Source organism: Scardinius erythrophthalmus (genome assembly GCF_964197995.2).
Source record: "Scardinius erythrophthalmus genome assembly, chromosome: 3".
Taxonomy (NCBI): Eukaryota; Metazoa; Chordata; class Actinopteri; order Cypriniformes; family Leuciscidae; genus Scardinius; species Scardinius erythrophthalmus.
The window spans coordinates 30247318-30262543 of NC_138223.1; the positions used below are offsets into that span (position 1 = coordinate 30247318).

A 15226-nucleotide genomic window follows, 5' to 3' on the forward strand; every position below is an offset into this window, starting at 1 on the left:
TCACTTTCCCAAATGAAGTTTCCTTTTTATATTCAGAATGTGACTCAATGGGGATTTCTGGTTAATTTAAAACAGACTGCTCGCAAAATCTTAATCAATCAAAGTACTAGACCCTTTCTAGATGGTTTTAAAATCTGAAACGTTATGATTTCAGTAAGGATAGATAGATAGATAGATAGATTAAGGATAGATCAATTCAGTATTCGCTATAACTAGGTCTGATCCTATATAAGGGCTGTCCATGAACTGAAATGACTGAATAACTAAAAGTCTCTTTCCCAAGCACTAAAGAAACAAAGGTATTTCAGAAAGACTGCTCATGTCATTACTGTAAATCGCTCAAGATAATAAGCATTTGCTTAATGACAAGTTACCAAAAGTCTTTCTAAGTGCTCATTACTCATTGGTTCACAGTGCATATGAATGATTGCAGTGATTAAAACTCAGACTGGGTGTGTGTCCTCTGTCCAAAGGCAGTTCTGCTGCTGAAGTGCATGTTGTTGTTTCTTGGGAAAAAATACACTGTGTTTTGGCCATCCTTTAAACTTGTTTGAAATGCCTTTGGGGAAAAGTGTTGCAGAAGAGTCATACCTCACTGTCGTGTCACACTGACTGTGCCCTGTTGTTATAGTGTTGCATGTGCCCAGATGTGTGTTTTCCTGTGATAAGCAATAGGAGGGGCATTTTCCTGTGTTTTTTTTTTCTTCTTTTTTTCTGGTTTCCTGGGCTCATTGGCAAAAACTAGATGAACCAAGATAAACTACAAATCATTGAAATGTTTAGAAATATGGATCTGTCATAATAAGATCAGCTAATATTCCTTTAATGTATTTTCTACAATGTTAGTGCAACACAACGGATGTTTCAAGCATAATTACTCAGGAAAGAAACAATTAAAACTCGATAAACCCACACATGGCATGAGTTGCTTGGCCGATGCTGTGTTCAACCATACAAGACAGTTCAAACGGTACACAAATTACAGAGGAGTGGGAGGTGTGTCTAGCAAAGACATTTATGTGTAATCAAACACTGAGTAACACTGTTCTGTTACACAATATAGGCTGAGACTGTGTGCACGAGTGTGTGTGCGTGTGTGTGTGTGTGTGTGTGTGTGTGTGTGTGTGTGTGTGTGTGTGCGTGCGTGTCCGTGTGTCTGTCTTGCTCAACTGTCTGTCTGTAAACCTGCTTGACAGAGAGCAGTAAGCCTTTCCTATTTTAGCTAACTTTAAGTATACAAAGAAATCTTTGTTTAAAAGCTTAAACACTGAAGACAATATTCAGAGTCAATATTCATGGTCGGGCTGCTATAGCCAAACCTTTGGTCCCTCGTGCCAATGGCAAATGTCTGTTTCAGTGGTGCCAACAGTGCAAATCTTGGGCTCTGGACAATGTGAAACATTTTGTTCTCTGATGAGTCCACCTTCGCTGTCTTTCCCACATCTTTAAGAGTTACGGTGTGGAGAAGCCCTAAAGAGGCTCAACACCCGGACTGTTGCTGCTCAGAGTGAAGCACGGGGTGGATCAGTGATGGTTTGGGCTGCTATATAATTGCATTCCCTGCTGTGCTTGATGGGCGCCTCACTTTCAATGACTACTGAACCGTTCTGGAGGAACATGTGCACCTAATGGGTACAAACATTGTGCCCTGAAGGGGTGCTGTGTATTAGCATGATAATGCACCGATACACACAGCAAGACTTGTGACAGAATGGTGTAAAGTTGATCATCTCCCATGACCTGCACAGTCACCAGATCTGAATATTTTTGAGCCACTTTGGGGTATTTTGGAGGAGCGAGTCAGAAAAGGTTTTCCTCCACCAGCATCACATGGTGTCCTGGTCACTGTTCAGGAAGAGGAACGGCTCAAAATCCCTCTGGCCACTGTGAAGGACCTGAATGTGTCATTCCCAAGATGAACTGATGCTGTTTGGCCACAAAAGAAGGCCCTACACCATATTAATTATATTGGTCTAAAACAGGTGTTTCGGTTTCATTTTCCAAGCCATGTATATATATCACTCAGTTTCTATATTTATCAGTATATATCATGTTACACCATTAATAGGGAAGGCAATTCATTCCACATTGTTAGACCTTGAGAATAAATGTAAACATAAATTGCTTGTAAAATCCTTTATTTAATGCCCTAATTTAATATTTTCTTCTTCTTCTTCTTCTTCTTCTTCTTCTTCTTCTTCTTCTTCTTCTTCTTCTTCTTCTTCTTCTTCTTCTTCTTCTTCTTCTTCTTCTTCTTCTTCTTCTTCTTCTTCTTCTTCTTCTTCTTCTTCTTCTTCTTCTTCTTCTTCTTCTTCTTCTTCTTCTTCTTCTTCTTCTTCTTCTTCTTCTTCTTCTTCTTCTTCTTCTTCTTCTTCTTTTTCTTCTTCTTCTTCTTTTTCTTCTTCTTCTTCTTCTTCTTCTTTTTCTTCTTCTTCTTCTTCTTCTTCTTCTTCTTCTTCTTCTTCTTCTTCTTCTTCTTCTTCTTCTTCTTCTTATTATTCTTATTCTTATTCTTATTCTTATTCTTATTCTTATTCTTATTCTTATTCTTATTCTTATTCTTATTCTTATTCTTATTATTCTTATTCTTATTCTTATTTCCCTCCCCAAAATCAGTGGTTTCTGAGTTTGTTTGTTTTTTTGTTTTGTTTTTTTTGGATTTTGATTTAATACAAATTTATCATAAAAAAATAGTGTATAACCAAATGAATTAGTCAAACTTTAACAATTTAATCAATGTTTTAAACCGTAATAAAAAAATAATAATCTTTGTTTGATGATATTCATTGAAATAATAGTAGTAGTAATAATAATTATAATAAATCAGTGTTGTTTTACTAAATTGAATTTGTTTTTGTTTTTTTTTGTTTTTTTCCTAAATATATTCATTATGTCATTATTTCTTTTTGTGAAGACACTGGAAATACCACGAGCATCACGCATGCTTGTGTATGTAGTAGAGAAGTAAAGCTCCAGTAAAGCCAGAAACAAACAAACAAAAGACATTGGTTATGAAAGTTTTTCTTTATTCCATTGTAATATTCCAATATTATTTATTCCACAGATTTTAAGCAGGATGTTTCTTTTTTCCATAAAGTTACTTTATGGAACCATAACTTTTTCCAAAAAGTAAATGCTGACCAGGGGCAGTAAAGCGTCATAAAAGTAGTCCTTACAACCATTGTGTGCATATTGAAATTTAGCACCTCATAATCAGTTATACTAGACACGAGAACCAAAGTCATTTTGAATCATTGGCATCCGACCTGATGTGACACACCTTGATGCGCTATATTTGGTACTGTTATGGTATTTTTATGGAGATTTTTGTCTTTTTTTTTTTTTTTTTTTTTTTTGGAACTTGACAGCCCCTGGTAAACATTCACCTTAACTGTGTGGGAAAAAGCAGCATTTGTGTTCAACGGATAAAAAGAAAACTATTCCGGAATGATATAAGGGTGAGTAAAGTATAACATGATTTTCTTTTTTGGGTGAATAATTTTTTTTAAACGGGTGTCTTTGGTTTCAAAGTCATGGTGCAGGCATGCAGCAAGCCTTGCAGTGTAATTTATCAGCAAAGTGTGTCTGTCTTCACTCTCAATTTAAAACGTAGGCTATAACGTCACTTTAAATGCAGGCCTCTGTGTTTGAAACTAAAATATGTGCCTCTGCCAGTGCCTCTGTTTTGACAATAAGGCACCAAACCCATATTTAACCTCTCTATAATATATAGGTTGACACGACAGTGTTGTCAGTTTCCTGGAACGAGTGGCTTTTTGCTATCATTTTAAGGGCTAGGCTACATAATATATTTGTTATCAAATCTATGGCAAATGCTTGGTGCAGAAAATTGTAATGGTCACTGGGTCTGTGTCATTAATTTGACAGAATAGTTTGCTTGAGTCAGCACCAGGGTTTGGCTGTACTCAGAATTTGACCTTGCAATCACAGTTTCCAGGGTGTGTTGTTTTTGGTTTGTGTTTTCAAAATGCTTTACTGTTGAAGAATTCCCTCGGATTGACCAGGGAATTTTATGGGTGTTGTCAATGGGCCGAACCTCCGTGTGTGTGTGCTGTTAGCACGCACCTCTTGATATTCCCATAACACTATGCCCTTTCTGAATGCACATCCTAAGACTCCTTAAGTCACAGTCCCTCTAAAGCAAATCAATGCTTCAAGCATTCCCCATGAGTGAGTGAGCAGCATATCTCAGTGCCATGAGTCAGGTCTCTGTCTGTCCTGTTAAAGCCTACACATTACTGCTGAGTCCAGAGTATATGGGGTAGACCATATCTCAAGTTTCTGAACTTGTTTTTTTTTTCAGCTGATGTTGCCTATATTGACTGCTCTATATAGTAGTGTTGTCACGATATTGGAGTTTCCAACTTCAAAGCAACCATTTTCAACACTTAAGGGAAAAAGGCCATACATACCACCATACATATAATTTGCTATTATCTTAGAATTTTATGATATTTTGGGTAATTGTGTTTTAATAGCTTACGCAAAGCACATAAAGGCTTTATTATTTTAATCGTTGAACTACATTTCCAAATAATCAAGTCAGGTCAAGTCACATTTATTTATATAGCGCTTTTTACAATATGCTTTTTTTTGTTTTTTTTTATGTTTCAAAGCAGCTTTAGAAAGATAACAGGAAAATAATGCAACAAAGTTTGTTTCCAGAACAAAATAGCATCACAGTCTAGCTTAAGTAAGTTCAGTGATGTTTCATTTTTGTTGTAAAAAAGTTATTAATTTAGTTATTTTATATATATATAGCCACTGTGGAGAAAAGCGTGATGTCATCGTACAGCTCAGTTCAGTTCTCATATAATGGTGTCAATGCAGGCAGATCAATAATATTGTTGAATATTAAATTAAATATTAAATTTAATGTCCCCAATTAAGCAAGCCAAAAGCCAATGGCAACAAAGGTGAAAAAAGGTGACAAAGGTGACAGTGGCAAGGAACCAAAACTCCATCAGGTGGCAGAATGGAGAGAAAAACCTTGGGAGAAACCAGGCTCAGTCGGGGGGCCAGTTCTCCTCTGGCCAACGAGCGGACAGTGTATGATTATGAATCAGGCAGCATTACAGGTCAGAAGCCAGATTGGATTGGAACAATCAGAATATTATCCAGTTCCATCTGGTTGAAGATCGGAGTCATCACGCCGGTATGGAGACGTAAACGAAATAAAGAAAAGTAAACATTTAGTAATAAAATAAGAACAAATAAACAACCTGCAAATGATAACACAAATAACCACACTGCTTGTGGTCTCGACCAACACAGCACTTCATCACAACTTTTCCATTCAGCTAGGTTTGTCAACCATAACTCCATCAAGGTCAGTAAGGAACCTTGGAGTTGTGATTGATGATCATTTGAACTTCACAGACCACATTGCTAGAACTGCCCGGTCCTGCAGATTTGCCTTATACAACATTAGAAGGATCAGGCCTTTCCTATCAGAGCATGCTACACAACTCCTTGACCAAGCACTTGTTCTATCCAGACTGGACTATTGAAATGCTCTCTTGGCAGGTCTTCCAGCTTGCACTGTCAAACCTCTGCAACTGGTCCAGAATGCTGCAGCTAGAGCGGTCTTTAAAGGATTAGTCCACCCCAAAATGAAAATTTCCTAATAATTTACTCACCCCAATGCCATCCAAGATATCCATGTCTTTCTTTCCTCAGTGGGTGAGAAATTGTTTTTTGAGGAAAACATTTCTGGATTTTTCTTCTAACAATGGACTTCATTGGTTACCATCGTTTTTAAGTCCAAATCAATGCAGTTTCAAAAGTCTTTGAAGTGTTTAAACGGGCTGTACGCGATCACAGCTGAAGAAGAGGTTGTTATCTAGCGAAACGAAAAAAAAAAAAAAAAAAGATAATTATCGACTTTTTACCTTCAATAGTTCGGATTGAGCTGATCAACAAACGGACAGGGAACTACGTCATCACGTTGAAAGGTCACGCCGGCGCCGGCAATACTATTTAAACTACTATTCATATTCATCAGCATGTTATTCATATACTATATTCATATACATATTCACGGAATACTATTACTATATATACAATATAATAGCAAACAATACTATTTGAACTATCCTCCTATGTACGGTCGCATTGTAAACAGTGGGGCGGTACTTCTGCCGGCGCCGGCGTGACCTTTCAACGTGATGACGTAGTTCCCTGTCCGTTTGTTGATCAGCTCAATCCGAACTATTGAAGGTAAAAAGTGTATAAATTATATATTTTTTTGGAAAATGACCTATCGTTTCGCTAGATAACAACCTCTTCTTCAGCTGTGATCGCGTACAGCCCGTTTAAACACTTCAAAGACTTTTGAAACTGCATTGATTTGGACTTAAAAACGATGGGAACCAATGAAGTCCATTGTTAGAAGAAAAATCCAGAAATGTTTTCCTCAAAAAACATAATTTCTCTCCCACTGAGGAAAGAAAGACATGGATATCTTGGATGGCATTGGGGTGAGTAAATTATTAGGAAATTTAAATTTGGGGTGAACTAATCCTTTAACAAACTGAAGAGAGAGCACGTCACACCTCTCCTCATAAAATTGCACTGGCTGCCAATTGCCGCTCGCATCAAATTTAAGGCACTGATGCTTGCTTACAGAACAACCACTGGCTCTGTACTCCATATCATAACTCATTACTTCAGACCAACGTGCCATCCAGAAACTTGTGTTCTGCAAGTGAACTGCACCTTGTGGTAACAATCCCAAAGAGGCATAGAATCACTTCCACGGACCTTTTCGTTGACTGTTCCAAGCTGCCTATCTCAACCCAAGATGCTGAGTCTTTCATCTTCAAGAATCTACTAAAGACGCATCTCTTTCGCCAACACTTGTTTCAATTTTACTAAAACGTACTATTCTATATCTATAAAAAAAAATCCTTGTTACGTGGCTTTTTATTTATTTATTTTTTTATAATTTTACTTTTATATGTCATTTAAAGCTGCTGTTCGTATCTTTTTTTGGGTTAAAAATTATCCAAAATAAATTTTTAAGCAAGTACATAACCAGCCAGTGTTCAAAACTGCTTGCCTTATCTCGATTCAAAACGGTAAGCTTGTAATAATGTTTTTAATACCAGTGGTACTGGTGGATTTCCTTGGGAAAGTCGAGCATGTCTTTGTGTCATTACGTCATTATAAATAGTCTGATCTGCTCATGGCACTTTTAGTTTTGACTTTCACTTTTGATTGCATGTTGTAACGTGGTAACTTCCACAGCCACGACTTCATATGTTTACAGAGTGATGCTTACCTTGCACACATATGGAAGAAAGGAAAGAAAAGTGTTTCCTGTCGACTCTATTTTGAGCCTGGCTAAAAGAACAGCTCATCAAACACTGCTTTGAATTAGTCCAGTGCCCAGCTGCCCACGGGCTGCCATTTGCCCTTCCTAATACCCACTAGAATTAGGCGATCAACCTCCCCTGCACACAGTGGTGTTGTGGAGTTAATAGAGACATTGTTAGACAGATGTTGTCTTTACAGATGGGTGGATGGATGCTGTGTAAGAGGTTGCTGTCATGGATGTATTCTAGACATTAATATACTTCTCGGCAATAAACAGAATAATCATACCTGTAACCTCACACTAATTATTATTTTTTCCCTAGAGCAGAGGCCACCAATTATCAGACTGCAGTCCAGATTCAGTCCCAGTTCTGGGTCATTTAAAAATTTCATTCGTATTTTCAGTCAATAATTGTATCCCTTAAATCAGGGGTGTCAAACTCAGTTCCTGGAGGGCCACAACCCTGCTGAGTTTAGCTCCAACCAGCTCCAAAAACACCTGCCTGGAAGTTTCTAGTAATCCTGAAGACCTCGATTAGCTGGATCAGGTGTGTTTAATTAGGGTTGAAGCTAAACTCTACAGGGTTGTGGCTCTCCAGGAACTGAGTTTGACACCCCTGCCTTAAATCATCTTTGATAATCAAAATTACATATTCAAAAAAAAATAAAAAATCCCTGTGAAAATAATTTATTCATCCCTTAAAATAGCTTGAATTCTTGCTTCATTTAGTGTATGTGAATCCCTGAATATGGAAATTAGTCCCTGTCTCCACTCTATCACACCAGCTGATTCAGAAGAAGAGGAAGAGCAAATTATACTGGCTGGCCCGGTTCTGTGGGGACTATTGGGGGTGCTAAGCACCCTCAGACAAAAGCAAGAGCACCCTCAGTTGATACTATATATCATATTGACAAAACAGATTTGGTAAACGCTCCAGTGCATATTTAAGTTTGCACTCTGGAGAACGTCAAATGTTTCTATTTGCTGTATTTTTGTATTGTTTTTGTTCAGTGCTGAGTTCTGCATGCTTGCGAATTCTCTCATTATCAAAGTGTAGACACAGTGTAAATAAGAGAGATTCATTGTGCAGTGTACTTTATTGATTACAACCGAACTTTGTGAGATTGTGAACTGAGATGAGTGACCGCTTTTTAGTGATTATAATAGGAGGTCTTTTCACGTTTTTTTACGCTATATATAATCCATTCAGAATTTGAATAAAAGTCGACATAATGGTAATTGATATGATTAGCCTTTGGCTTGACTACGTTATCAAACAGCTAATAATGTGTTGCTAATGTTACTCAAACCATGTTCCCGTTCGCCATCTCAGTCACACAGCTGCCTTCTAAAAAAACAGCATTCTTAGAAATAATGATAGGAAAAGCCCCACCCTGCATGTTGACCGGATTGGTTACAAGTTTGTGATGGTAGGAAAGAGAGGCGGTTTCAAACAACGTTTTTAAGAATGTCTTTGGTACACTGCAGTTTTAAGGAGAAAATACTCAGCAACGGTGTTGACTTATGAAATTGCACGTGGTTTGTCTTGAAGTATATTATATAAGCACCACACAGACATATAAACAACTTTAAAACTTGATTTTTACCACATGGGGTCTGTAAATGTGAATTTAACATGAATTAAAAAAAAAATTGTGTGCACGGACTATTATGGTGACTTAAAACAATATATTTACTTTGGTGACTTTTTTCAGCAAATGTTGCTATTTAATTATGATTAATTAATCTGTTTATTGTATAGTTCATTTGACTATACAGGGCTCAACAATAAGGACTGCCAGATAGCCCGGACTCAGCGTGAAAGACGCTTGGGACAGTTGATGGAATTGTCACTTTCCCGATCGGGCCAGTGCTGCGTCGTCATGAATATCATTTTGCTTAACTGTATGGTGCGGAGCAGAGAAAGCGTTTTCAATTCAATCTTATGGATGTTGAGCACAAACGCACACTCGCTCCGCGACAGTCGACACGCACCATTATGAATGCCTGTGTGCATTTTACTTTCGCTTTTGAATTAGCGCCAATTCGGTGGCAGCAGTTGCTTGAATGGTGGGTTCATTATTATTCTTAATAAAAACAGAGGCACAACAACAACAAAACAGTACAATGACAAACACGCTTAAAAAGGCGCTGTTCCATTTCTCTTTGAAACTAAATTTTCCTCCATCGTCTTGAAATGGTGAAATCTGACTCCTGCTGCTGATCTGTGCTGTGACTCTCGTTCAACGCTGCATTGAGTAGACACGTTCAGTTTTTAATTGTACTGTTTTTAATTGTATTGTCTGTTCTCTAACTGAACTAAATCATTTGTACTACTATAAAAATCCAAAAAAATCTAAACGAAGGTGGGGGGGCAGTGCCACGATGTGCAAGTGATGTAAACGGTGCTGCGGCTGAAAAGACCTTATAATTATATAAAAAGCATTTTTTTTCACAACACAGTCGTTCTCTTCACTATGAAAATACCATGATATGTTTAGCTACATAAACTATAAACACAGTTGATATTAAAGCATCTCACTGACGCACTCCGAATGTCACATAGTGTACAGACATCTGCTTACAGTCAAAAATTTAGACACTTGGTCTCATGGAACTTTAATTGAATACCACTGCCCTGCCCTGCCCTAGAGCATAGTGTTTATCATTCACATTTATCTCTTGACATTCTCAGTCCGTTCTGTCCTGGGGCATGTAGTCAGCAAGTCCACTCTGCCAGACTCGCATGATTGAGCATTGTTGTAGAGTAATCCACATTCACTCCAACCCTCACAGATGAGTTGACCGGGCGTTTTTAGTTCGGACTAGGCAAGAGGGTGGAGTAAGCAGATTAATGGGTAGCTGTGTGGCCAGAAATGAAATATGGGTCATTCATGAATGACTGAATGGAATCAATTAGAATGACTCTTAAAAGTGGATTACAAGGATAAAAGACTGTAAATCTGAGACAAATATGGCAAGCAAATTTAGAAACCACCATAGTTAGCAGAAAAAGATGTGATAGGTCTACTGCACTTCCAGCTCATTTCACACGGACGGGCCCAGCTGTCAGTGTTGATGACACTACATTGCTGGATACTGCTCATAGTGTTCGTCCTAAAATACCCCAGCACTCTGTCCCACGGACCCCAGTGAGAGTTCACTTATATCGGGATCATCCTTTGGGAATCCACAGAATGAAATTTGCTCTCTCTGATTTACAAATCCTCCCCCAGCCTCATGTTCCAGGCGAAGTCCCATCCCTTTTTTCATTGGGTTTTCCACATGTTTTCCTGAGGGAAGGGGAATTCTTGGTATCTAATAGCAACACCTGCTACTTCAGGATGCTCTTGGCAACATAAGAGTCCAGCAGGATGTTTGCAGAGCATAACTTTCATTATGACCAGCTCATATCTGCAAATAGGTGGTATTGTTAAACTATTCTTTGGGAATACTTCACCTGAACAGAAGACAATGTAATCCAAATATTCCCAGTGCGATAAAATAAAACGATTGTTTGTGTGTTTTAAATGTTTAAGGTCATGTAATGGATTGGTTTACATAGCCTACTTGACCATTCAAAAGTTTGGGGGCTGTAAGATGATTTAGTGTTTTTGAAAGAAGTCTCTAATAGGACATTTTGATGAATAGAATGTTCAAAAGAACTAGAAATATGTAATACATGAATGTCCTTAATGTCACTTTTGATTTATTTTAATGTGTCCTTGCTGAATACAATTTACTTATAAAAAAAAAAAAAAAATTGGTCACACTTTACAAAAATGTTTCATTAGTTAACATTAGCTAACCACTTTAGTTATCATTAACTAAGAATTAACAATACTTCTACAACATTTATTAATCTTGGTTAATGTTAATTTCAACATTTATTTTAAAATCAAGTATTTGTTCATATTAGTTAATAAATGTTAATTAATACATTAACTACTGTTAACAAATGAGACCTTATAAAGTATTACCAAAATATTACTGACCCCAAACTTTTAATGGTATCGTACGTTAATGTGTTACGCACCTTCCCAAATTAAAAATGAATGAAAAGCCACTAGAACATCCAAAAATAATACAATTCCTGATTTCCCTCTGTCTTCACTATTTGCCTTACAGAGCTTTCATTGGCCCAGAAGAAGTTTGCTCAGTGCCTAGGTGAGTTCAAATTTGAATACATCGGCGATGCCAAAACTGACGACGAGAAATGCATTGGTGAGTTTTTTTCCCCCTTTTTGCATATATTTATTTACATACATGCATACATTTGCTTATAGTGTGCTTTGCTCAGTGTCTGCATATGTGTAATTTCAGATGAATCCTTGCAAGAGTTCTCATCGTTTCTCAGAAACTTGGAAGACCAAAGAGAGCTGATGGTGAGCACAACCAGTTGAGACTTGCACCAAACACACTCTCTGTTATTCATTTCACTCAATTCCTTGCAGGCTAAAAGATATTTTTGGAACATGCCAGCAAGGCCATTTGCTTGTGGAGAGACATAATCAGTAATCAGTTTTAACACTGAGTTCAACACACTTTTCAACACATAGTCTGTAAAGCGACGTCAGTCCTCTGTTTGTTCCTGCATTCTTTAGTCACAGTTTTTTCACAGTGAATTACATTGCCATAAGTTATTTGTGTCCTCTCTCACAGATTACTCAGAGATTGCACAAGACCGCTGCTTATGTTGAGTCATGCTACCTCAACTGTGTTGTGTAGGAACTGTACTTTCAAAAACAAAATAATGTCCAATGGCACTTGTGTTATCTGTAATTAACTTATTAACTTGCTGTACAGTGTAAAATGTGTAAAAATGAGACAAAAGAAAAAATGTCAGTTTTACCTATTAGATTGACAAATCCCTTCCTCTGGCATAGACATTTTTTTTGCATTCTTAAGGTATGAGAGGACTATATATTCTAATAGGTGGTTAACCATCTAGGTAGGAAGGGCTCATGTTGCATGTAGGTCATGTTAGTATTTATTTAGTATGCAGAATTAGAGAGCTGAAGGTCCTGCCCATGACTCAAAGTGCAACAGCTGACAGTTGTCATGAGCTCAGATTTGAGCCCCACCCGTTCATAACACCACAGCGGGCCAATGACGTTATGGCCCCTTGGCTCACTGGAGTCATGTGTGGAAGGGGCAGAGCTAACAGGTCCTGACAGGGTCAGAAACAGAGTAATGGTAGACTGGAGATGCTCATTCTAACAGTCACATCATGGGTTGCCTTGGTTATTTCATTATCTCATTTCAGGGTAAAGAGAATGTCCTTTAATTACTTCAAAATGTGGAAAAGTGTTCCTACATTTCAAGAAGCTTGATTTACACCGCAAATATAAATAAATCATAACAGATATGTGCAGAGCTGCATTCGTATTGTTGTTCTGAGTCCTGAAAGGGAATGCAAAGTTTCTTAGGGGAATGCGATTTATGAGAGAAGGCAAAGTTTCTTGGGGATCGTAAAACTATTTTTTTGCGAGAGAGTGCTAAGATTTTGCGATCTAATGCAGTTTCTTGTTGGAACACAAAGGTTTTGCAAGTGAACGCAAAAGCATTGATGTCCTTTTAGGGAAGGGCTGGGCTACTAGAAACTGATAAACCCTCATAAAGCTCATCCGCTTGTAGCTTTCTAGTTATTCTGAAGACCTTGTTTAGCTTGTTCGGGTGTTTGATTGGGGTTGAAGCTTAACTCTGCTGGAAAGTATATTTCGAAGTCCTGTGTTGCCCAACCCTGTTTTAGGGGCTCCATACTATTGCATTCTATTTGGCTTGTCATCACAAGGACCACATAGAATATAGAGCATATTAGCTTTTTGTTTAATGTTTGTTTTAATAAAAAAAAAAAAAAAAAAAAAAAAAAAAAAACGTTTTTTTTTATTCTGCTAATTTAATAATAAAAAATAAATAATCTTAAAATGGACCCAAGAGTGTACTAGATGAAAGTATTATATTATCCAGCGTATTTAGTAAACAAATATGGAAGCAGTGGGGGAAGTGTAGAATGTTATGAATGGCAGACGTTCAATTTCTGTAGAAATCTGTGGAGCTATATGATTTATTACAGTTTCTGTGCAGGTTTAGTCATGACTACGGAATAGGTGATGCAATGATGTCACCTTTATTGACATTTAAAATTGAAACCTACAATGTGTTCGCTCAAGTTTTGATGAAAGAAAATCATCCTGTTTCTGCTAATGTTTAATATAATTAAATTAAATGGTCAAATATTATATATCAAATTACTGAATTGCATTTTCACAGATGAGAAACATCACAGAGACACTGATGAAGCCTTTAGAAAAGTTTCGGAAAGAGCATCTCGGCTCAGCAAAGGTAAAATTCTAGATCAACACTGTTAGCTCCCACATTTAGGATGTTTGCATTGATGTAATTAAAATAAATGGAAAAATGTACATTTATTGTAACCAGTTCTATATATAAAAATAGCAAGTTCCTCCATTTGATATTTCAGGCAGAGAGAAAGAGGTACGAGAAGGAAACAGAGAAGTACTACAGCTCGCTAGAGAAACTTTTGAACATGTCAGCAAAGAAGAAGGAGCCACAATTACAGGAGGTACTTTACATTTCATTCTTCCCACACACAAGATGGATGTGTAATGCAAACTATTTTTATAAATGCTGGTTTTCTTCTTTATCTCGTGAAAAAAGAAAAAAAGATTTTTAAGTCAAGGTCAATGGTTTTCTATATTCTTTACTATACTGTTTAGTGAAGGTACAGTCTGTCATTATTTCTACTATATATAAGAAGCTAGGCATCTCACTTGATCGAACAATGTCTGGGGAACATAACCGTTTAAGGCGTACCCATCAGCCATGAATGTTGTGTACATTGAGCATAAAAACCACTAGAGACTGTTGAAATTTTTATAGTGGGCCATTATGTTCCTCCGGACCTTATGACGTGTGTTTTTTGGCTGTGGTTTTAGCAGTGGGCTATTTAGTGTCAGACTGGTGTTCACAGCAGACAAACTTCTAAGTATAAGATACATAGAAATACTTAAGAATGCCAGAGGACTGCTAAATTTTCTCCAGTTCATAAGACACTTAAGTTGTCATGGGCCATGTACAATTGACTCCAGACAAATATGGTTAGGGATGAGGATTTTGGTCATTCAGTCTAATCTAGTACATATTCTGCTGTACATATTTAGACACTGTTACATCTCAAGACAACTTAATTCAAAACTCAGTGTTAATGCAGACATTCATTTATTTTTTTATTTTATGCTGTGTCTCTCCATAGTAGTTTCTCCCACCAGTCCTATATTTACAGTGCAGATTAGGCACTCTGTTTAAAGCATGGGCTTAATGATTTAAAAAAGAGAATCTGTTGGTAGTGGTTTATAAAAAATAAAATAATCAGATGATTACGTCTTTAGTAATATTAACTATAATAAATGTTAAAACTAGCTAATGTCACAAACACCATTTGGGATAAAGTTAAACTATTGGCGTCCAATTTTCTTGTTTACAAGAAATCTAAACATTGCTGTGGTTATTGCAATGCCAACTGAATGAATTTTGGGAGTTATTCCTGTATTCGTTATACACCAGAACGCATAACACACACAGGACAAAAGCTTAAGTGATTCATTCCCACATTTAAATGCAGTTGCCAAAACTTGGCAGTGTGTATGTGGGCATAGATTCCTTCAATTGCAAGTTCAAGTTCCAAGTTCTTTTGGTAAAGCTTTGAGACTTTAAGCCTACATAAGTGTGTTTATTTATGATGGAGTTCGCCATGGAATGTTGCTGAGAGACGTCAGTGTGATGCACTGCATTTAACTGTATTTGCACAACTAATAACTATATTAAAGTAGTTACTGTTTAGCACTGTTTACATTCACACAGTAC

At 37.1% G+C, this 15226-nt stretch overlaps 1 protein-coding gene across 3 annotated transcripts in view; it reads left to right on the forward strand.

The window, feature by feature from the left end:
- The window catches only part of arhgap10 (Rho GTPase activating protein 10), an 87777-nt gene that overhangs the window by 23662 nt on the left and 48889 nt on the right, over positions 1–15226 (forward strand). For all 3 annotated transcript variants that reach the window (XM_081362066.1, XM_081362067.1, XM_081362068.1), the window contains exons 2-5: positions 11468–11563; positions 11663–11724; positions 13613–13684; positions 13824–13925. In XM_081362066.1, the coding sequence (XP_081218192.1) occupies positions 11468–11563; positions 11663–11724; positions 13613–13684; positions 13824–13925 (332 nt within the window). The remainder of the gene's footprint in view (positions 1–11467; positions 11564–11662; positions 11725–13612; positions 13685–13823; positions 13926–15226) is intronic.